The sequence below is a fragment of the Vipera berus genome (genome assembly GCF_964194415.1).
Source record: "Vipera berus genome assembly, chromosome: 1".
In the NCBI taxonomy this organism is placed as follows: domain Eukaryota; kingdom Metazoa; phylum Chordata; class Lepidosauria; order Squamata; family Viperidae; genus Vipera; species Vipera berus.
The window spans coordinates 254,349,223-254,365,522 of record NC_138202.1 but is presented as its reverse complement, the minus strand read 5'-3'; the positions used below and the strand labels follow the sequence as shown (position 1 = coordinate 254,365,522).

General features: G+C 40.1%; 1 protein-coding gene across 1 annotated transcript in view; it reads right to left on the bottom strand.

Moving 5' to 3' along the window:
• LOC308677120 (coiled-coil domain-containing protein 162-like) overlaps positions 1 to 16,300 on the bottom strand; it is a 48,160-nt gene that overhangs the window by 1,759 nt on the left and 30,101 nt on the right. The window contains exons 20-30 of the mRNA XM_081343284.1: positions 16,105 to 16,225; positions 15,036 to 15,145; positions 14,296 to 14,445; positions 14,076 to 14,129; positions 13,772 to 13,939; positions 12,876 to 13,028; positions 11,615 to 11,749; positions 9,167 to 9,319; positions 7,819 to 8,007; positions 5,463 to 5,583; positions 1,630 to 1,689 (exon numbers count right to left, since the gene is read on the bottom strand). Coding sequence (XP_081199410.1) covers positions 1,630 to 1,689; positions 5,463 to 5,583; positions 7,819 to 8,007; positions 9,167 to 9,319; positions 11,615 to 11,749; positions 12,876 to 13,028; positions 13,772 to 13,939; positions 14,076 to 14,129; positions 14,296 to 14,445; positions 15,036 to 15,145; positions 16,105 to 16,225 — 1,414 coding nt within the window. The remainder of the gene's footprint in view (positions 1 to 1,629; positions 1,690 to 5,462; positions 5,584 to 7,818; positions 8,008 to 9,166; positions 9,320 to 11,614; positions 11,750 to 12,875; positions 13,029 to 13,771; positions 13,940 to 14,075; positions 14,130 to 14,295; positions 14,446 to 15,035; positions 15,146 to 16,104; positions 16,226 to 16,300) is intronic.

The window sequence follows — 16,300 nt, the reverse complement described above, 5'->3', positions numbered from 1 at the left end:
ATGGTACAATGGGTGAAAAGGTTAAAAAGCCCTGTTGTAGATGACAGCTGAGTGGGGTTGCAGAGAAGAGATGGAGTTCACATTTGTTCTCTTGACAGTGAGACTAGCAAACTAAGAAGCCTACAAGCCATCATGATAGATGCTAGAAGCAGATGTGTTTACTTTCAAGGTTGGTACCAATCACTTTTTTCTCCTCTTTGAAAGTCACTCTACTTCAGGCATGTCAAGCTGCTGGCCCACGGGCCGGATGCATCATACTGAAACCGTGCCCATCCCATTGCCAGCAATGGGGGGAAAGTCGCGATACGTTGCGCGACGTCATGTGACATCGCAGGTTTGACATGCCTGCTCTAGTTTAATAGCATCTATTATAGCTGGCTTGAAAGTAGTGTGCTTCCAAACAGTGTGCTTCAGAACATGTGAAAATGAGAATCTACCACCTGTTTGGGACAATCTTTCCATGTTCTGTTTATGTTAACTGGTAATATTGCAGCCTCTCCCCAGTTGAACAGGTACTGCATTTGGTCTCTAGTATATTTCCAAGCACCTCTTCTAGGTCACATTGAAGCAATTGCATATCCCTTCTTAAAAGTATACCATTTACAAACATCCTGTGGTTTTCAGCATTTTGGGAAGTTTTTTCAAACTCAGTAAATTCTGTTACGAGTTCAGAGTACTTCCAAAATATTCAGTGTCAGTTTCACATTCGATGCATGACATTTTTTGAAATTTTGTGGTTCAGATATTTCAAATCAAAGCATTTGGTGTGTACGTCTACTTCTAACAATGTAAACAGAGCACAGTATGCAATGATGTCATTGCACAAGACCAGCAGTACATTCTAGGCTTTGATTAATTTGTACAGTTAATCTTAGAGCTTGGAACAATTTCTGGAATATTTTTGTGCACCAGGTACACAATGCTACATTGTATTCTTTGTTAATACATCCCATTCACAGCTCTACATAGAAGAGGTGCTTATTCATGAGAATGTTTCGATTGCTGGTGTGCATGACAATTGAAGTTGTGAATGAACTTTATAACAATTTGAACAGAATGCATCTGAAATCTTGGCAATATTTTTGAAGGTGGTTGCAACTGCTTCTGAATATATTTTTCCCCTAATTTCTAGGCCCTGGACATTCTTGATGGTATCCCATCTAAATATAAGACCTGATCCTGTTTAGCTTTTTTGACATTAGTCCAAGTTACCTAGGTTATCCTTTAAATTACATTCTTACCAGGATGTAGCTGTAGCAATCAAAGCAATCTAGTAAGATTTACTAGGAAGTTGAAAAGCATCCTAGAAGATGACAGTGCAAACCACTTTAATACTTTTGCCTATCTGTCTACGTACACAGTATAACACAGTGATATGTCCATGTAATCACCAGAGGTCAAGCTCAACTCAGCACATTGTAAACATTTTGGTGGCAATGAGATAGTAATAAATTCTGATTGTTTTTAAAAACATACCTTCCGTGAACTTTATTTGCTTTTATATAATAGGCTAATAACTACTTGGTAAAGGAAGCCCACGTGTTTATATATTTTTCCTTACAGCTTTCCAAGATAGTATGCTAAAGTTAAACTGAGAAATGAGGTTGATAGCTTAGTAGTTCTTCTTACCTGAAAAATAGTAATGTTTACTTTTGGTAATGTGTGAAAGATTAGCAGACCTTCTTGTAACTGAAAGTAAGAACATAAATAATCTAAGATGAATTTAAGATAAACTATGAAAAATATAAGATTATCAAAACTTCTACATTTTTAACAGATGCATCACTTTTTGTTAGATTTATATTCTGCTTTCAGAAGCTAGGGATGTCATGTTTAGGCTATGAATCATCAGATTTCAAATTTAGTTAACATTAAAATAGATAAGATTGAATCTTCTGACATTGTTTCTATTGCTGAATGCAATACTATAAATAAGTGGATATAATTACATTCTCACATACCCCTCAACTGCTTATACTGTCTTAGCTTTCCTACCACTCAATAACATTATTTCAGAATAGAGGTGTGCTATAATGCAGCTGCTGCTTAATTAGTATGATATTGTCAAGCATAGAAGTCCTGACTTTAAGCATTTGTGAATGTAAACAGAACCAAGAGTTCATCCAGACTTCAGCAAGTAAATCTCCTATAATGGAGTTTTAAATTGTTTCTTCCCTGTTGTACAAGTAGATAATAGTTGTGCTATTGAGCAATTAAGAACTGGTATAAATATGATGTTCACAGAGATTATTGCTATATGGCAACGCTTCATTACTGATGGGGATTTAATTAACTTATATGATGCAGGTTTAAATACATGCAAATGTTTCATGGAACCAAATTACCTGGATCTATATTTTTTGGAGCATTTATTTACAATTATGTAAAAAATTATATGGCTCCTATCAGAACATAATTCTGGGTGACTCGCAACAAAACTACAAAAACATTAAAACCATAAAATCCTGTGCCTGAAAAGTCCTCCTGAAGTCTGGACGAACCTATAACCATCTGCAGGTTCCCGTCACTGCCCCAGCACCTGAACCCACCGCAAGGTGTTGATGGCCTTCTGGAAGGCTAAAAGGGCGGAAGGCTGCCAGATTGCCAGAGGAAAGATGTTCCACAAGACAGGGCAACCATAGAAAAGAGACCAGATAGCAACATTTCAGAGAAAAGTCCTGAGCATACCTTTCCCATTAGTCGGGTGGAACAGGCAGATGGGAGAACAGTCCCATTGATAAAGAGAACATTTGTAGCTCAGGGTTGAACTGTGCAGTCCTTGGGGCTCTCTGAGTTTGGGTGTGTGTGTGTTTCAGACATTTCATTACCCATAATGTAGAAATGTTGTTACTTAGCTGAGTAATGAGATGTTTGCAAGAAAACAACTAAGCTCAGAGAGCACTACATAGTCCCATGACATGTAAGCCTTTAGAGGTGATAAGTGGCACCTTGTATTGAAGGAAAATGGGAGCCAGTGCAACTCATGCAACCGAACTGTAATGTGGGCAAACCTGGGGGTGCCCATCACTGCATGTACTGCATCCTGAACCAGTTGTAGCTTTTGGGTGGTGCTCAAGGGCAGCCTCATGTACAGTGTAGTATACTATGGCACTCCAAAAGGGAATTGACCGTAAGCATAGCCTCCTAGTCCAGAAAAGTTCACAAATGTTGGAACAACAATAATTGACCTAGATACTGCTGATCCCACCTGCTCAATAAGTAGGAGTAGAGAGTCCACAAGAACCTCAAATTACACGCAAGCTCAGTTTGGAGAGTGCAACCCTGTGTGGAGTCAAATGACCTATCAGCAAAATCCTGGGAGGTTGATGATATATCACCCCAGGCCACATAGGCAATGCTGTTGCGGTGCTAACTGTTTAGAGATTGTGAGGACCTGGATGGGCTGGAACTGACTTTGACTTATCCCTGGCAATCACAAAATAGTGGCTCCTGCTCCGAAACCCCAAGGCCAATCTAGAAAGATACCATTGCCAATGGTATTGAAAGCTGCTGACAGGTTTAGGAGAACCAGGATGGTTGCACCACCCTTGTCCAAACTCATCAAAAGTCAGTAGCAACTGCAACCAATGTCTTCTCCAGCCTAAATCCAAACTGAAAAGGTCCATATAATTCACTTCCCACAGGGCCTTCTGAAGTTGAGTGCCAACCACCTTCCCCAAAAACATCTGTATGAAAAATATCTAATATGATTGGTCCAAGGATGGGGTGCATCTGTGCCTCCTTTAAGGCAGATTCTGCCAGTCCCTCCCACATATATTAACCACCATTTGGAGCCAAATGTATGCCACCTTTGAGGACATCTTAATTAGCCAAAAGGGGCATGTTAGCTGAGCTCACAACCATGGAAACCCTGTTCACTTCCTTAGGATCAACCGGCTCAAGCTCCTCCCAGATTAGAGGACTCGGATGTGTCTTGATTATTTCCAAAGGATCTTCCCAATCAGAGTCCAATCCTGAGCGAAGTTGAGCAATTCACAGGAGTCTTGCAAGGACTCCCCCAGCTTCCCCTTACCCAGAAGGGACCTGATTACCTGAAACAGGGCCAATAGGTAGTTAACTGCAGATGCAGTAAGGGTGGAGGAGTAAGCATGCTTTGCTGCCCTTATTCACAATTTTCTGTGATATATTTTTAGTCCTAAGCCAAAGATAACAAATTATTGATAGAAAATGGAACAAAAAGCAAATGCAACAGAAGGAATTTGTGATGCCTAGTTATTAGAAAAGAATAAGATCCTGCTATTTCAGCTCATATATCAAATGTGAACTGACAGGGGGGGGCTGCAAGAAGTATCTGCTTTTCAGCAGCAGCAGCAGCAGCGTGTTAAAATACTGACTTTGAATAATGGATAGCTCTCATATTGAAGCTATTAAGTAAGTGGCTTCAATAGCTATTTATTTTTAAGAAGAAATTGGACAACCATTTGTCTGAAATAGTATAAGTTTCCTGCCTAAGCAGGAGGTTGGACTAGAAGACCTCCAAGTTCCCTTCCAACTCTGTTATTCTATTCTATTCAGTAAATCAGACATGTCAAACACAAGGCCCGGGGGCCGGATCCGGCCCGTGAAGTGGTTCCATGTGGCCCGCGAAGCCATCCTGGAAACAGTGAGGGAACGGCCCCCACTGCCTTGGCCCTGGCCCAGAGACCCTCCTTCTGCCAGAGACCCTCAGATCTGTCCCACTCCTGCCCAGGTCCCCATAGGCACCCTTGATGCGAACGATGTAGAGCTGGCCATGCCCACCCAGTAGGCCATACGCACTCTAGCCACGCCCACCCAGTAGGCCATGCCCACCCTGGCCATACCCCTTGAGGGCAACCGCAATGCTGATGCGGCCCTCAATGAAATTGAGTTTGACACCCCTGCAGTAAATAGTTTCAAGCCCCATTTTAGATTAATTCTGACAATATAGAACAGACATGTCAAACTCTCGATGTCACGTGACGTTGCGCAACGTATCGGGACGGTTTTTCCATTGCAGGCAATGGGGTGGGCGCGACATCCGCATGACGCATCCGGCCCATAGGCCGGCAGAGTGACACCCCTGATGTAGGACATTAGCATTAGTTAGCAAAACCCAGAGTGAGAGAATCTTCTCCCACTCTTTCATTCAAAATTGAGGATTCTGAGGATGATATGGTAATTTCTTTGAATTGTATCCTATGCCATTGTTACTATTTTTCACCATTGCTTTTGGCTCATTGAAATTAATAGGTGAGTACATCTGAGCATGTTGGGAAATGAGAAATACTGACATCATTCTTAGTGAAAGAGTTAGCCCCCTAGCTTTAAGACCTGATTTTATTTCTTTAATTGCTTTCACCTTCCCTGCCTTTCCAAGGCTGCAAACTCTTACTGCTGATTTTGTTTGTGTTTGGAATAATATCTCTGCAATGTAACGAATATATAATTGCAACCAATTATCTTTTAAATTACATTTATACCTGCAGGGGACCGGTTCTGGGAAATTGCAGCTTCTGAGTCATAAAGTTGACATTGCAGCTCCTGTATCCTTTGGAAAGCATTCAATTTTAAATTGCGTTCCTGGGTCAGCTGGCTTCTTATCTAAAATATATGTATATATACATGGTTATAAACCCAAATTCATCTTATGATCCATACTTAAAAAACAGAGCACAAAGAAAAGAAAAAAATGCTTTTAATTTTAGTTCAGTTAATATTGACAACTAACCCAGAGGATATTAAATTTACACTGAAGCAACCATAGGACTGCTTGAGAATAAAGCAATTCCATGTGGTCAAATGAAGCAAACTGCTTATGTTGGGATTGTGCTTTCCTGCTTTCAAGACAGACTAAATGCTAGAGAGCCTTGTGAAAACAAGACTTTTCTGGATCCTATGTTTCCTTTTTCTTTTTCACCCTCCCCAGTGGCTGTAGAACAACAGAGGCTGAAAGGAGATGATAGTAAGTTCGGTTCCCTAGCATTACCCATAATGGGGCCAATGCTAATCACACTCCTGGAATTTTGTTGTTGTTTTTTTCTGGCAGAGAAAGCAATAATAATAGGAAGTGACAATTTTCCAAACTTCCCTGTGCCCGTTTGGAAAGACTCAGAAAATGAATGAAAATTAACCACAATTGTGCTCAAGTTAACTACCAGCAGCCAAATTAATTGCCCTGTGGTAAGGATGGTAAAAAGGGACGCAGTGGCTCAGTGGGTTAGGACACTGACCTTGTCGATCAGAAGGTCGGCAGTTTGGCGGGTTAAATCCCGAGTGCCGCGTAACAGAGTGAGCGCCTGTTACTCGTCCCAGCTTCTGCCAACCTAGCAGTTCGAAAGCACGTAAAAATGCAAGTAGAAAAATAGGGACCACTCCGGTGGGAAGGTAACAGCGTTCCGTGCGCCTTTGGCGTCTAGTCATGCTGGCCACATGACCACGGAGACGTCCTCGGACAAGCGCTGGCTCTTCGGCTTTGAAATGGAGATGAGCACCAGCCCCTAGAGTTGGAAACGACTAGCACACATGTGCGGGGGAACCTTTACCTAAGGATGGTAAGGATGAAGGGACGCGGTGGCTCAGTGGGTTAGGACGCTGAGCTTGTCGATCAGAAGGTTGGCAGTTTGGCGGGTTGAATCCCGAGTACCGCATAACAGAGTGAGCGCTTGTTACTCATCCCAGCTTCTGCCAACCTAGCAGTTCGAAAGCATGTAAAAATGCAAGTAGAAAAATAGGGACCACTACGGTGGGAAGGTAACAGCGTTCCGTGCGCCTTTGGCGTCTAGTCATGCTGGCCACATGACCACGGAGACGTCCTCGGACAAGCGCTGGCTCTTCGGCTTTGAAATGGAGATGAGCACCGGCCCCTAGAGTTGGAAACGACTAGCACATGTGCGGGGGAACCTTTACCTAAGGATGGTAAGGATGAAGGGACGCGGTGGCTCAGTGGGTTAGGACGCTGAGCTTGTCGATCAGAAGGTTGGCAGTTTGGCGGGTTGAATCCCGAGTGCCGCATAACAGAGTGAGCGCCTGTTACTCGTCCCAGCTTCTGCCAACCTAGCAGTTTGAAAGCACGTAAAAATGCAAGTAGAAAAATAGGGACCACTACGGTGGGAAGGTAACAGCGTTCCATGCGCCACATGACCACAGAGACGTCCTCGGACAAGCGCTGGCTCTTCGGCTTTGAAACGGAGATGAGCACCGGCCCCTAGAGTTGGAAACGACTAGCACGCATGTGCGGGGGAACCTTTACCTTTACCTTAAGGATGGCACACATATATATTCCCTATCAATTATACTAGCATCAGAGCAAGCCTAGAAGTTTAGAATATATGACTACAGAAAATTAGAAAAACCATAGGACAGCAATAAAATATATTAGCTGCAAAATAATGGTGCCTTTATTCTGCCAGGCAAAAGAGATCTGAAGCTAAGTGCAAGCCCAAGGTGAAGGCTCTTCTACATGGGTCTAGTTAAGGCACCAGGCCAGAAATCAGTAAACAAGTTCTAGTCCCGCCTTAGGCATGAAAAACCAGCTGGATGACTGGGTCAGTCACTCTCTCTCTGCCCATCTCACCTCACAGGGTTATTGTTGCATGGAAAATAGGAGAAAGAAGGAGTATTAAGTATGTTTGCTGCCTTGATTTTTTTTAATAAAAACAATAAAGGTTCAATAAAAAAATGTAAAACATCTGGATCATCTTTGTCTATCTGCTATTGCATTTTAAAATCCAGATATACCTTCTGGTGCATGACATTTTTTTCACCCATGTTAGCAAGAAGATTTCAAAGCATGCATACCTCCTTTGGTAACTCACAAAAATATTTTTCTAAGCTTACTTGTTGAATTTCTTTCTTCATCTTTGCTTCCTGATGATGTCTTGTTTTAGAGGATTTTTCCGATTCTTCTGTCAGGTTCAACAACTTCACTTCTCTCTCTTCCAAGTGTGCTGTCTTAATCAAATCTAATTGCTGTCTTTTACAAAATTCTCGATTAATCTTACGTTCTGCTTCCTGAAGTAAGTATTCCTATATGAAAATGTTAACAAGATTTTGTACAATACTGTGTTTAACCTCAGGAGGAAAAAAACTGAATTAAGAAAATTTATTAATATACACTATACCATATACAGAGACATTTTTTATAAAAATACATGTTTTGTAACACTGCTTGGAACATTCAAATAAATGATTAAAATTGCAAGAAGCAGACATTTCATTCCATCTTTAAGAAATAGCAAGAAGTTAACTTTTTTATAATTTTTTTAGGAGTACAATGTAAAATTATGTCTCACATATTACAACTATAGTTTAGATTTAGATTGTAACATCAGATTGCCTTTTTTTGCTTTGAATAATTTATGTAATATATGCTCTTTAAAATTTGCAGATTGCTATAACAAATAATTTGTTTCTTTAAAAAGTGAATCCTGAGATACATCACACTATAATGTCATATTAACAAACAAAATTTTAGATGGAGTACTTCCCGTGTCTCTTTTTCTAAGATTCTTGGAGCTGGTCCCTTTTTAAATGGCCTTATAGTTAGTGATTACAGTAATCTTGGAAGTCCAGTATTATTACCCTGGTCTAGAGATTTTTGTCATTAAGTAAATTTCTACATTCTGAACCTAAAATCTTTGTCATTAAATAAATTTCTACAATCTGAACCTAAAATTTGTATACTTTAATAACTATTCTGTGTATAAATAAGTAGGATTTAAGTCAACTATTAGGCCAAATATGAAGTTCCAAAGGATATAGGAAAATAATTAGGTTTTATACACTATCCGGAATTATATTATATTGTTATCCCCAGGATAATATTCATTTAATCAATAAGAGCATTTCTAAATGTATCATCCAGATAATTTCCAAGAGATAGAAAAAAAATCTTTTTATGTTTTGGGGAGTTAATATGAACATGTGTTTTGCATTAAGAGTGATAAATACTTTCTGAGCAATGCTTATGTTGATTCCATTTAGATGCTTTAAAGAGATTGAGGTTTGTTAATGGTTACATTTTTGCAGGGGGAAGAAAGCACACAGGCTCTTGTTAAATTTATATAAGAAAAATGAAATATGTAGAAACACAGTTTAAATATAGGGACATAGGGATTGAATTCAGTAAAATTAATACAAGAGGTTTTTGTTGGCTACATGGTATTTGATGAGCTTGGACAGATACCTGTTTTTCCAGTTGTTGCTTCAGCTTTTTATTTTCGGTCTGAGATTCTGCCAAGACTTTCTTTACAGCTCTCAACTGATGATTAAATAAAACTGCCTCTTCTTCTGCCTTCATCTGGGATTGCAGGCAATCATTTTTATTCTGAATAGCCTCCTGTGAAGGCAAAGGATTCAACAACGTCTGAGCTAGAGAATCAAGTCACAGAGGCTGGATTATTTATAAAGTTGTTAACTTTGTCTCCTTTACTATGTGTGAAGAGGTCCACACATTTTTTTTGCTGTACTATATAGATCTTTTAAAGCTTAATATAAAACAAAAATCTTCACTCTTTTCAATTCTGACTCTTAATTTTCATTGCTGCATGCACTGCTGCTTTATTTCACTTCTCCTGAAATAAAAAGTATATCCCCAACCATTAAAATGTGGCTTTCCTCTAGTTTAAACAAACACGTACACCGTATGAGACTATGCTGAACTAAACTCTCAGTTGCCTATGGCCAACTGATTTAATACTCCACCTCTCATTTGCCAACTTAAGGTGACATACATAACTTTATTTTTCTGTACAGCAAACCCTTGAGGCATTTAGAGTACCTCTGGGGACTGTTGTGACTGACTTCAGTCCATAAGACCACCTCAATTGTCCCATCACCTATCTCAACTGCCCCATCACCTGCAACTGGATGCTGGGCAATAGATACTTTACTACTCTTGATGTGACCATTAAAAATTATCTGCAGCAGAACTGGCAGGAGTAGGAAGACAACATTTCCATCCCTTCCTAGCCACCTTGCTAAAGACAAAATGCTAGTAACTGGAGAAAGCGATTATCTAGAGATGTGTGACAGGAAGAAAACAAGAATAAAGCTGCTGCCTTTTTTCTGTGGGTTAGGAGAGTTCAGCACAGCCAGCTCACCGCTCTCACTGCCAAGTTGCCTCTACCAATTCAGAGCTACCAAGTCGCCACAGGAGAACTCCACAAGGCCAGCTCACCATGGGGACAACTCGCCACAGGCAGCCAGAGGGAGAAATTAGTGAGCAAGAAGGTGGGCAGGGCCCAGAGTGTGTCGGCAGGTGGCATGGAGGCAGCAATGGGGTTGGGGGCTTCCCATTTTTCGCATCCCCCAGTGCCATGCCAGACTCCAAGAGGAAGAGGCCAGGGTGGGCAGCAAGGAGGCGGAAATGGTCAAGGGCTTCCCATTTTCACACATACCCACTGCTGCGCCGGGCTCTTCGGTGGCGGCTCCAAATCAGCATGGATCTGCGTCTGCACCAGGCTAGGAGCCGCTGCTGCTCAGCCTGGTGCAGCAGTGGCAGAAGTGGGTGTGAAAATGGGAAGCCCCCAGTCACTTCCCTGCTATCATCCCTGACAAACTGCTCTCTGCTCACTTACTCGCCCACCCACCTGGCTCTCCCTCTAGCTGGCTGCAGTGAGTTGGCCCCACAGTGAGTTGGCCATGTGGAGTTGTCCTGTGGCAACTTGGTAGCTGTGAGTTGGCAGAGATGGCATGGCAGTGGGAACCTGGTTGCAGCAAGTTGTCTCATTCCATTTCTCAGTGATCCTGTAATGTAGGTATGGGCAATATTTCAGAGGCTGGAGGCCACAAATCAGATTCCAGCCACCTGAGAGGTTCAGGAGTTGAATTGAATTGAATTTATTAAATTTATATGCCGCCCTTCTCCCTAAGGACTCAGGGCGGCTCACAACAATAAAAAGTTAAAAACATAAAATACAAAATTTAAAAAAGAATTAAACACTACATGTAATAAATACATAATTAACCCAATAAAACCAAATTTAAAACTATAGTCAGTCCAGGCCCGATTGTTGGAACATCCATGTCTTCAGGTCACGGCGGAAGGACCGAAGGTCAGGGGCCATCCGCAGCTCCGGAGGCAACTCATTCCAGAGGGTCGGCGCGCCCACAGAGAAGGCTCTCCCCCTGGGGGTCGCCAGCTGGCATTGCTTAGCCAACAGAACCCTGAGGAGGCCGACTCTGTGGGAGTGAACAGGTAATGAGGTCATTTTATAATGAAATGCTTCCTACTTCCATTCCCATCTTTTAAAAACTTGAAAATGAGCCATAACTAGCATAAAAAATGGGAAATTGTGGCTATTTTTAGAGTTTCAGAATGGGAAATAATTTCAATCCCGTTTTAATTTAAAACAAAAAAAATCATTAAATTTCAGCAACACAATTTTGGGATATGGGGAGGTGGTAACATTTGGGCTGCAGGGTTATGCACTCCTCTAATGAATGCATGTGTATTTTGAGAAGCTGACTAATATCTTTGTGTAGAAGAGAGCTCACACAAAAGCAAAATATGTTCTGTCCAATCCCAATTTATGCTATCTAAAAGTATTTTTTTAAAAAAATTGTCATGGTTTACATGCTTAATTCTTATGCCCTTATTAAAAAGCCAGTAGCCCTTTTTAGGTGATCTCACCTTCTCTACTCCTTGCAATGTTGTCAAAAATTGTGCTTTTTGCATTGTTTCTTTCCAGAACTTTAAGGCCTTCAGTTTGCATAACAACTTCTCAAATTCACTGTTTTCATCCCGTAGTTCCTGCAACTTCCCCTGCTAAAGGGCATAGGTTCTTTCTATTAGCAAGCTCTCCCCAAAATCCTTGCAACAGACTTTTAACAATAAGCATAAAACAGAAACTTAAGACATGTTAAATTGTATGTCATATAATTTCCATAATACAAAAAAAATTCTATGACTATTCAGAAATACCCAGAGCAGTAGTTTTGATTACCATTAAATGGACCATAGCATATTCTCTTATCAGTCATAAGTTTTTTGGTTCTGAATAAAACCTGTAATATCATCTCTTCCATTCCTGATGTACAGTATATACTTTTCAGAGCTTTTTTCTGATAAAATTAATAATGTAAAGAGTTCATCCATGCTATTTGAAAGATTATAAAGCCTCAGGCTGAACTGCTACAGACATTTAATCTGGGAGCAATATTCATTGTACTCAGTAAGATTGTGTTTTTGGTGACTCTATAAATTATGCGAAGAGCAAGGACCAGCACACAATTTATCTCATGCCTTTTTTTACTGCTAAATTCAAATTTATAAGGAAAACAAAGATTTTCTATATTTGAATAATTATAAAAGAATTTAGATTTTTATCCCTAATGTATTTTTTCAATAGCTTGTCTTCATCACATATTTATGTATATATCTGTCTGTAAAAAATTAATAAAAAGCGCTAATGAAGAACATTTGTTTAGCCTTAAATTCATCAGATGCTTCTCCTCCCGAATATGGCTGATGTAAAACGAACTTTGAGAAAAGAGAAGGCTACCTACGGCAGAGGAACAATTCAAATTAGCCCAGGTTTTTTTGGTCTCTAAACCTAAATAAAGTCAATCCCAGAAAGATGTGAAATTCAGACCAAATATATTCTAATTCGTAACAAATTATTTTAATGAAGGTGAGAATCCAACAGTAACTGATAAGGATTCAAAAGAAAAAGCCATAGAAACTAACCTACATAATCCTCATCAAATGTCAGAATTCAGAAAAATTTCATGTCTATGTGCTTTGTTTTGTTTGCTTCAATAGCTTTCAGAGGGATTTCTCTAATGCATGTATATCAAACTGCAATTCTCAGCCAGTTTTCTGTCTTTTGGCCCTAGGTCATAATTTGTTTCTTTTATTCCTAGACATTAAGTGAACTAAAGGGCTAATTTACCTGAGCCAAATGTTCTTCAAGCGCACTGTTATCTTTTGTAGATCCGAACTTTTTCTTCAGATTAATAATTTTCTCCACACCTTCTTTTCTCACCTTGCTGATGATCTCTAACATTTGTTTGTTCATGCTTAGACGATATTCATCTACCTTTCCCTGCAGCCATAGCACAAAGTCAAACTCTGCAGGTCTCTTTTCAAATAAATGGATTTTAAGAAAACAATTCTGCAAGATTTTTAAAATTCTGAAAACACACAAAAAACCCTCCCCATTTTAACATGATTTGCAAAATAAATACTGACCAGCAACCTAGACTTTTCTCCTAATCCCTACCTACGGTAGTAATCAAAGGCAACATGAGGCAATGAAACCAGCTCATTTCTGGGAAAAGTTTTTTGAAGCCAGCTTTCCATTAAATAATCACATTGGACATTGCTTCTGTTTTTGCTGCATAGTGTGTACTGGGTTCTGATAAGAAACAAAATGGAGAGAATGAAACCAAGACCGGTGACACAGTGAGTGGAGGAAGAGGGGTTACATTTTGCTTTCTTCCTGCTAAACGGTACCATCCTTCACTATGGCACTCTGAAAACAACTCCTAGCAGACAGTTGATCTTCTCACTGGTGACGTTCCAATGAAATAAATAGCAAGGAAGTTAAAGAATTCCATTTACAGTTTAGGAAGTTTGAGAAGTAAGGAAAACACTGACGGAATAAATATGGCACAGTGAACGGATTTCTCTGCTGTCTTGTATCCCCAGAACCTAAGATTTTTGGAACTTCGTATATAGGGATTCTTGAGAAATCATAAGATAACTGTACTAAATTTCAACACCTTTCTGAATAAGCCCTGGAATAATATACTTGATTTTACATCCCATTGTATCTCTCGTACCTACTTTTATTTGCAGACACACCGAAAATATATTTTGTACCAATGCTTCATAATCCTCTTGAACTTCTTTTCTTATCTTCTCTTTGGTTGTGTGATCATCTCTTTGTAGATCAGTAAGTTTGGCTCGCAGAGCAGTTATTTCCAGAATCATCTCATGACTCAGCCTATCTATCTATAAAAGAGGTAGAAGCAATGAGTTATGATTTTATTTGTAAACGCAATCATTCAAAATAGGTCTTCAGAGCATTAGAGCACCAGGAGGCATTCATAGACCTCCCTGGATAAAAGCACCGAACATAGCCGCTAACCTGACTGAGATCCACATCAACAGTTTCGGTATTGTCTTCTATGACATGCATTTCCTGAAACAGAACGGAAATGTGCTTTAAACTAATTTTGCCTTTCAGAAATTGCTACCAACTTTTGTCTGTGCTCAGGACAGTAATGTGCAAGCACTGTATTTTTTTAAAAGAAATGAAGAATCACTTCCCCCTTTCCCCCGTTATAGAACCAGTAGCAGAAGAATACCTGTTCTTTTTGATATAATAGCTGATGTTGCTGACGGAGCAGATTTTCATAAAACATGGAGTAAGTTTCATAGTTGCTACGTTCTCTGGCCATGACATCACAAGCTAGAGAGGTGAGGCATTTTTTAAAATGGTCCTTTTGAAAGATAATCTGGAAATAAAATCAGCAAATAAAGCTGTTTTTTAAGATTACCACCACTATTATTTCATAAGTAACTGAATGCAACAGTCTGACATGATACTCCTTCCTCCTATTTTCCCCACCACAACAACTCTCTAGGGTAGGCAGGTCAAACTTGTGATGTCACGCGACATATCACGACTATTTCCCCATTGACGGCAATGGGGTGGGCGTGGTTTCAGCGTGACACATCCGGCCCGCGGGCCAGCAGTTTGACATGCCTGCTGTAAAGGGAGTTGGGCTGAAAAAACTGACTGGTCCCAAATCACACAGCTGACTTTCAAGATGAAGCTAAAACTCGGTCTCTTGGTTTCTAGCCGGGTGCTTTAACCACTAAACCAAACTGACTCTCAGTGTTTCCACAGACACATAGGTAAATTTGGTTTCCCCTAGTGCTTCCTCCACAGTTCATTAATAGTGAATTAGATGTCCTGCTTATATAAAATCCTAAGATCTACCACCTGCACCTAACAAGATTTTAATTCAGACACATGAGAAGCTAAATCTGAAACAAAACACTTGAGAACTTCTACTAGTTGAAGCTGCTGTAGTACATGCACCTCTGCATTGATTTCTTGATGATCTTCCATTAGCCTCTGTATAAATGATACAACTATTTCGGGCCTTGTGACAGAGAATGTTTCTTGCATGCTGTGATGCTTCCAGAGTTCTGAAAGAGTGAACAAAAGAGCTGCATCAGCAGTATTCGGATTCATGAAACATGGACCCCACCAGCGATGACTGCTTTTTAAAAATGGAAGGGCAAGGAACATGAAGAAGTGACACTTCCCTTCTCAAACCCCCAGGAAAATTGCACCCTCCCAGTTATTGTACCTCGTGCCCAGTACCACAATTATTGTTAGGGGAAAAAAGTTTCCATATTGATGGAAACTTCCATGCATATCATGTTATTCTTTTCTTCCTCTCTTTTCCCCATTGTCTTTGTTTCCTAAAGCAAAACTTGTTCTTGGAATCAATGGATGTTTCTTATATAAATGTATCAGCGAGGTGTGTGTGTGCATAGTTAGGTACACATAAACCCTCCCCTGCCAAATCCAACAAGGAAAAGGAAAATTCATTAGGAAACGAAGAAGAATGATTGCTCGGAGTTTGTGGACTGAAAGTACACGGTAGTCCTCCACTTACAATCATTCGTTTAATAACTGTTTGAAGTTACAACTGCACTGGAAACAAGTGACTCGTGACCATTTATCACACTTGCGACCATTGCAGCATGTTCACATGATCAAAATCTGGATGCTTGGCAACTGGTTCATATTTATGACAGTTGCCGTTGTCCTGTGATCATCTTGGGTGACCTTCTGACAAGCAAAGCCAATGGGGAAGCAGATTCACTCAATAACTGTTACTAAATCAGCTGTAATGATTCACTTAACAACCTTGGCAAGAAAGGTCATAAAATGGGGCAAAGCTCCCTTAACCATCTGGCTTAGCAACAGAAATGTTGGGCTCAATTGTGGCCATAAGTCGCAGGCTACCTGTACTAAAAATGAGTAGTCTGTTGAGTGCAGTGGATCCCAGGAATCTCGCAGCATGTGCTGATTCCTCTTTGTTAACACCAAACCTGAAGAAGATCTGTGCTGAATTTGAAGCATTTTCAGTTGTTACCTGTGGGGAGGTGTCTCTCTTCTCTTGCTTTTTCAGATAAAACTAGTGTTATTTCTTTGTTAATTTTCTTTTGTACATCATGGATCATATGTATTTCTAAACTTTCTAAAAGTTTTTGAAACTAGAAGAAAAGCAAAAAAAAAATCTTTTATCGAAAGCAACTAAACTGATTTAGAAAGTGCTGTGAGTACTTTAA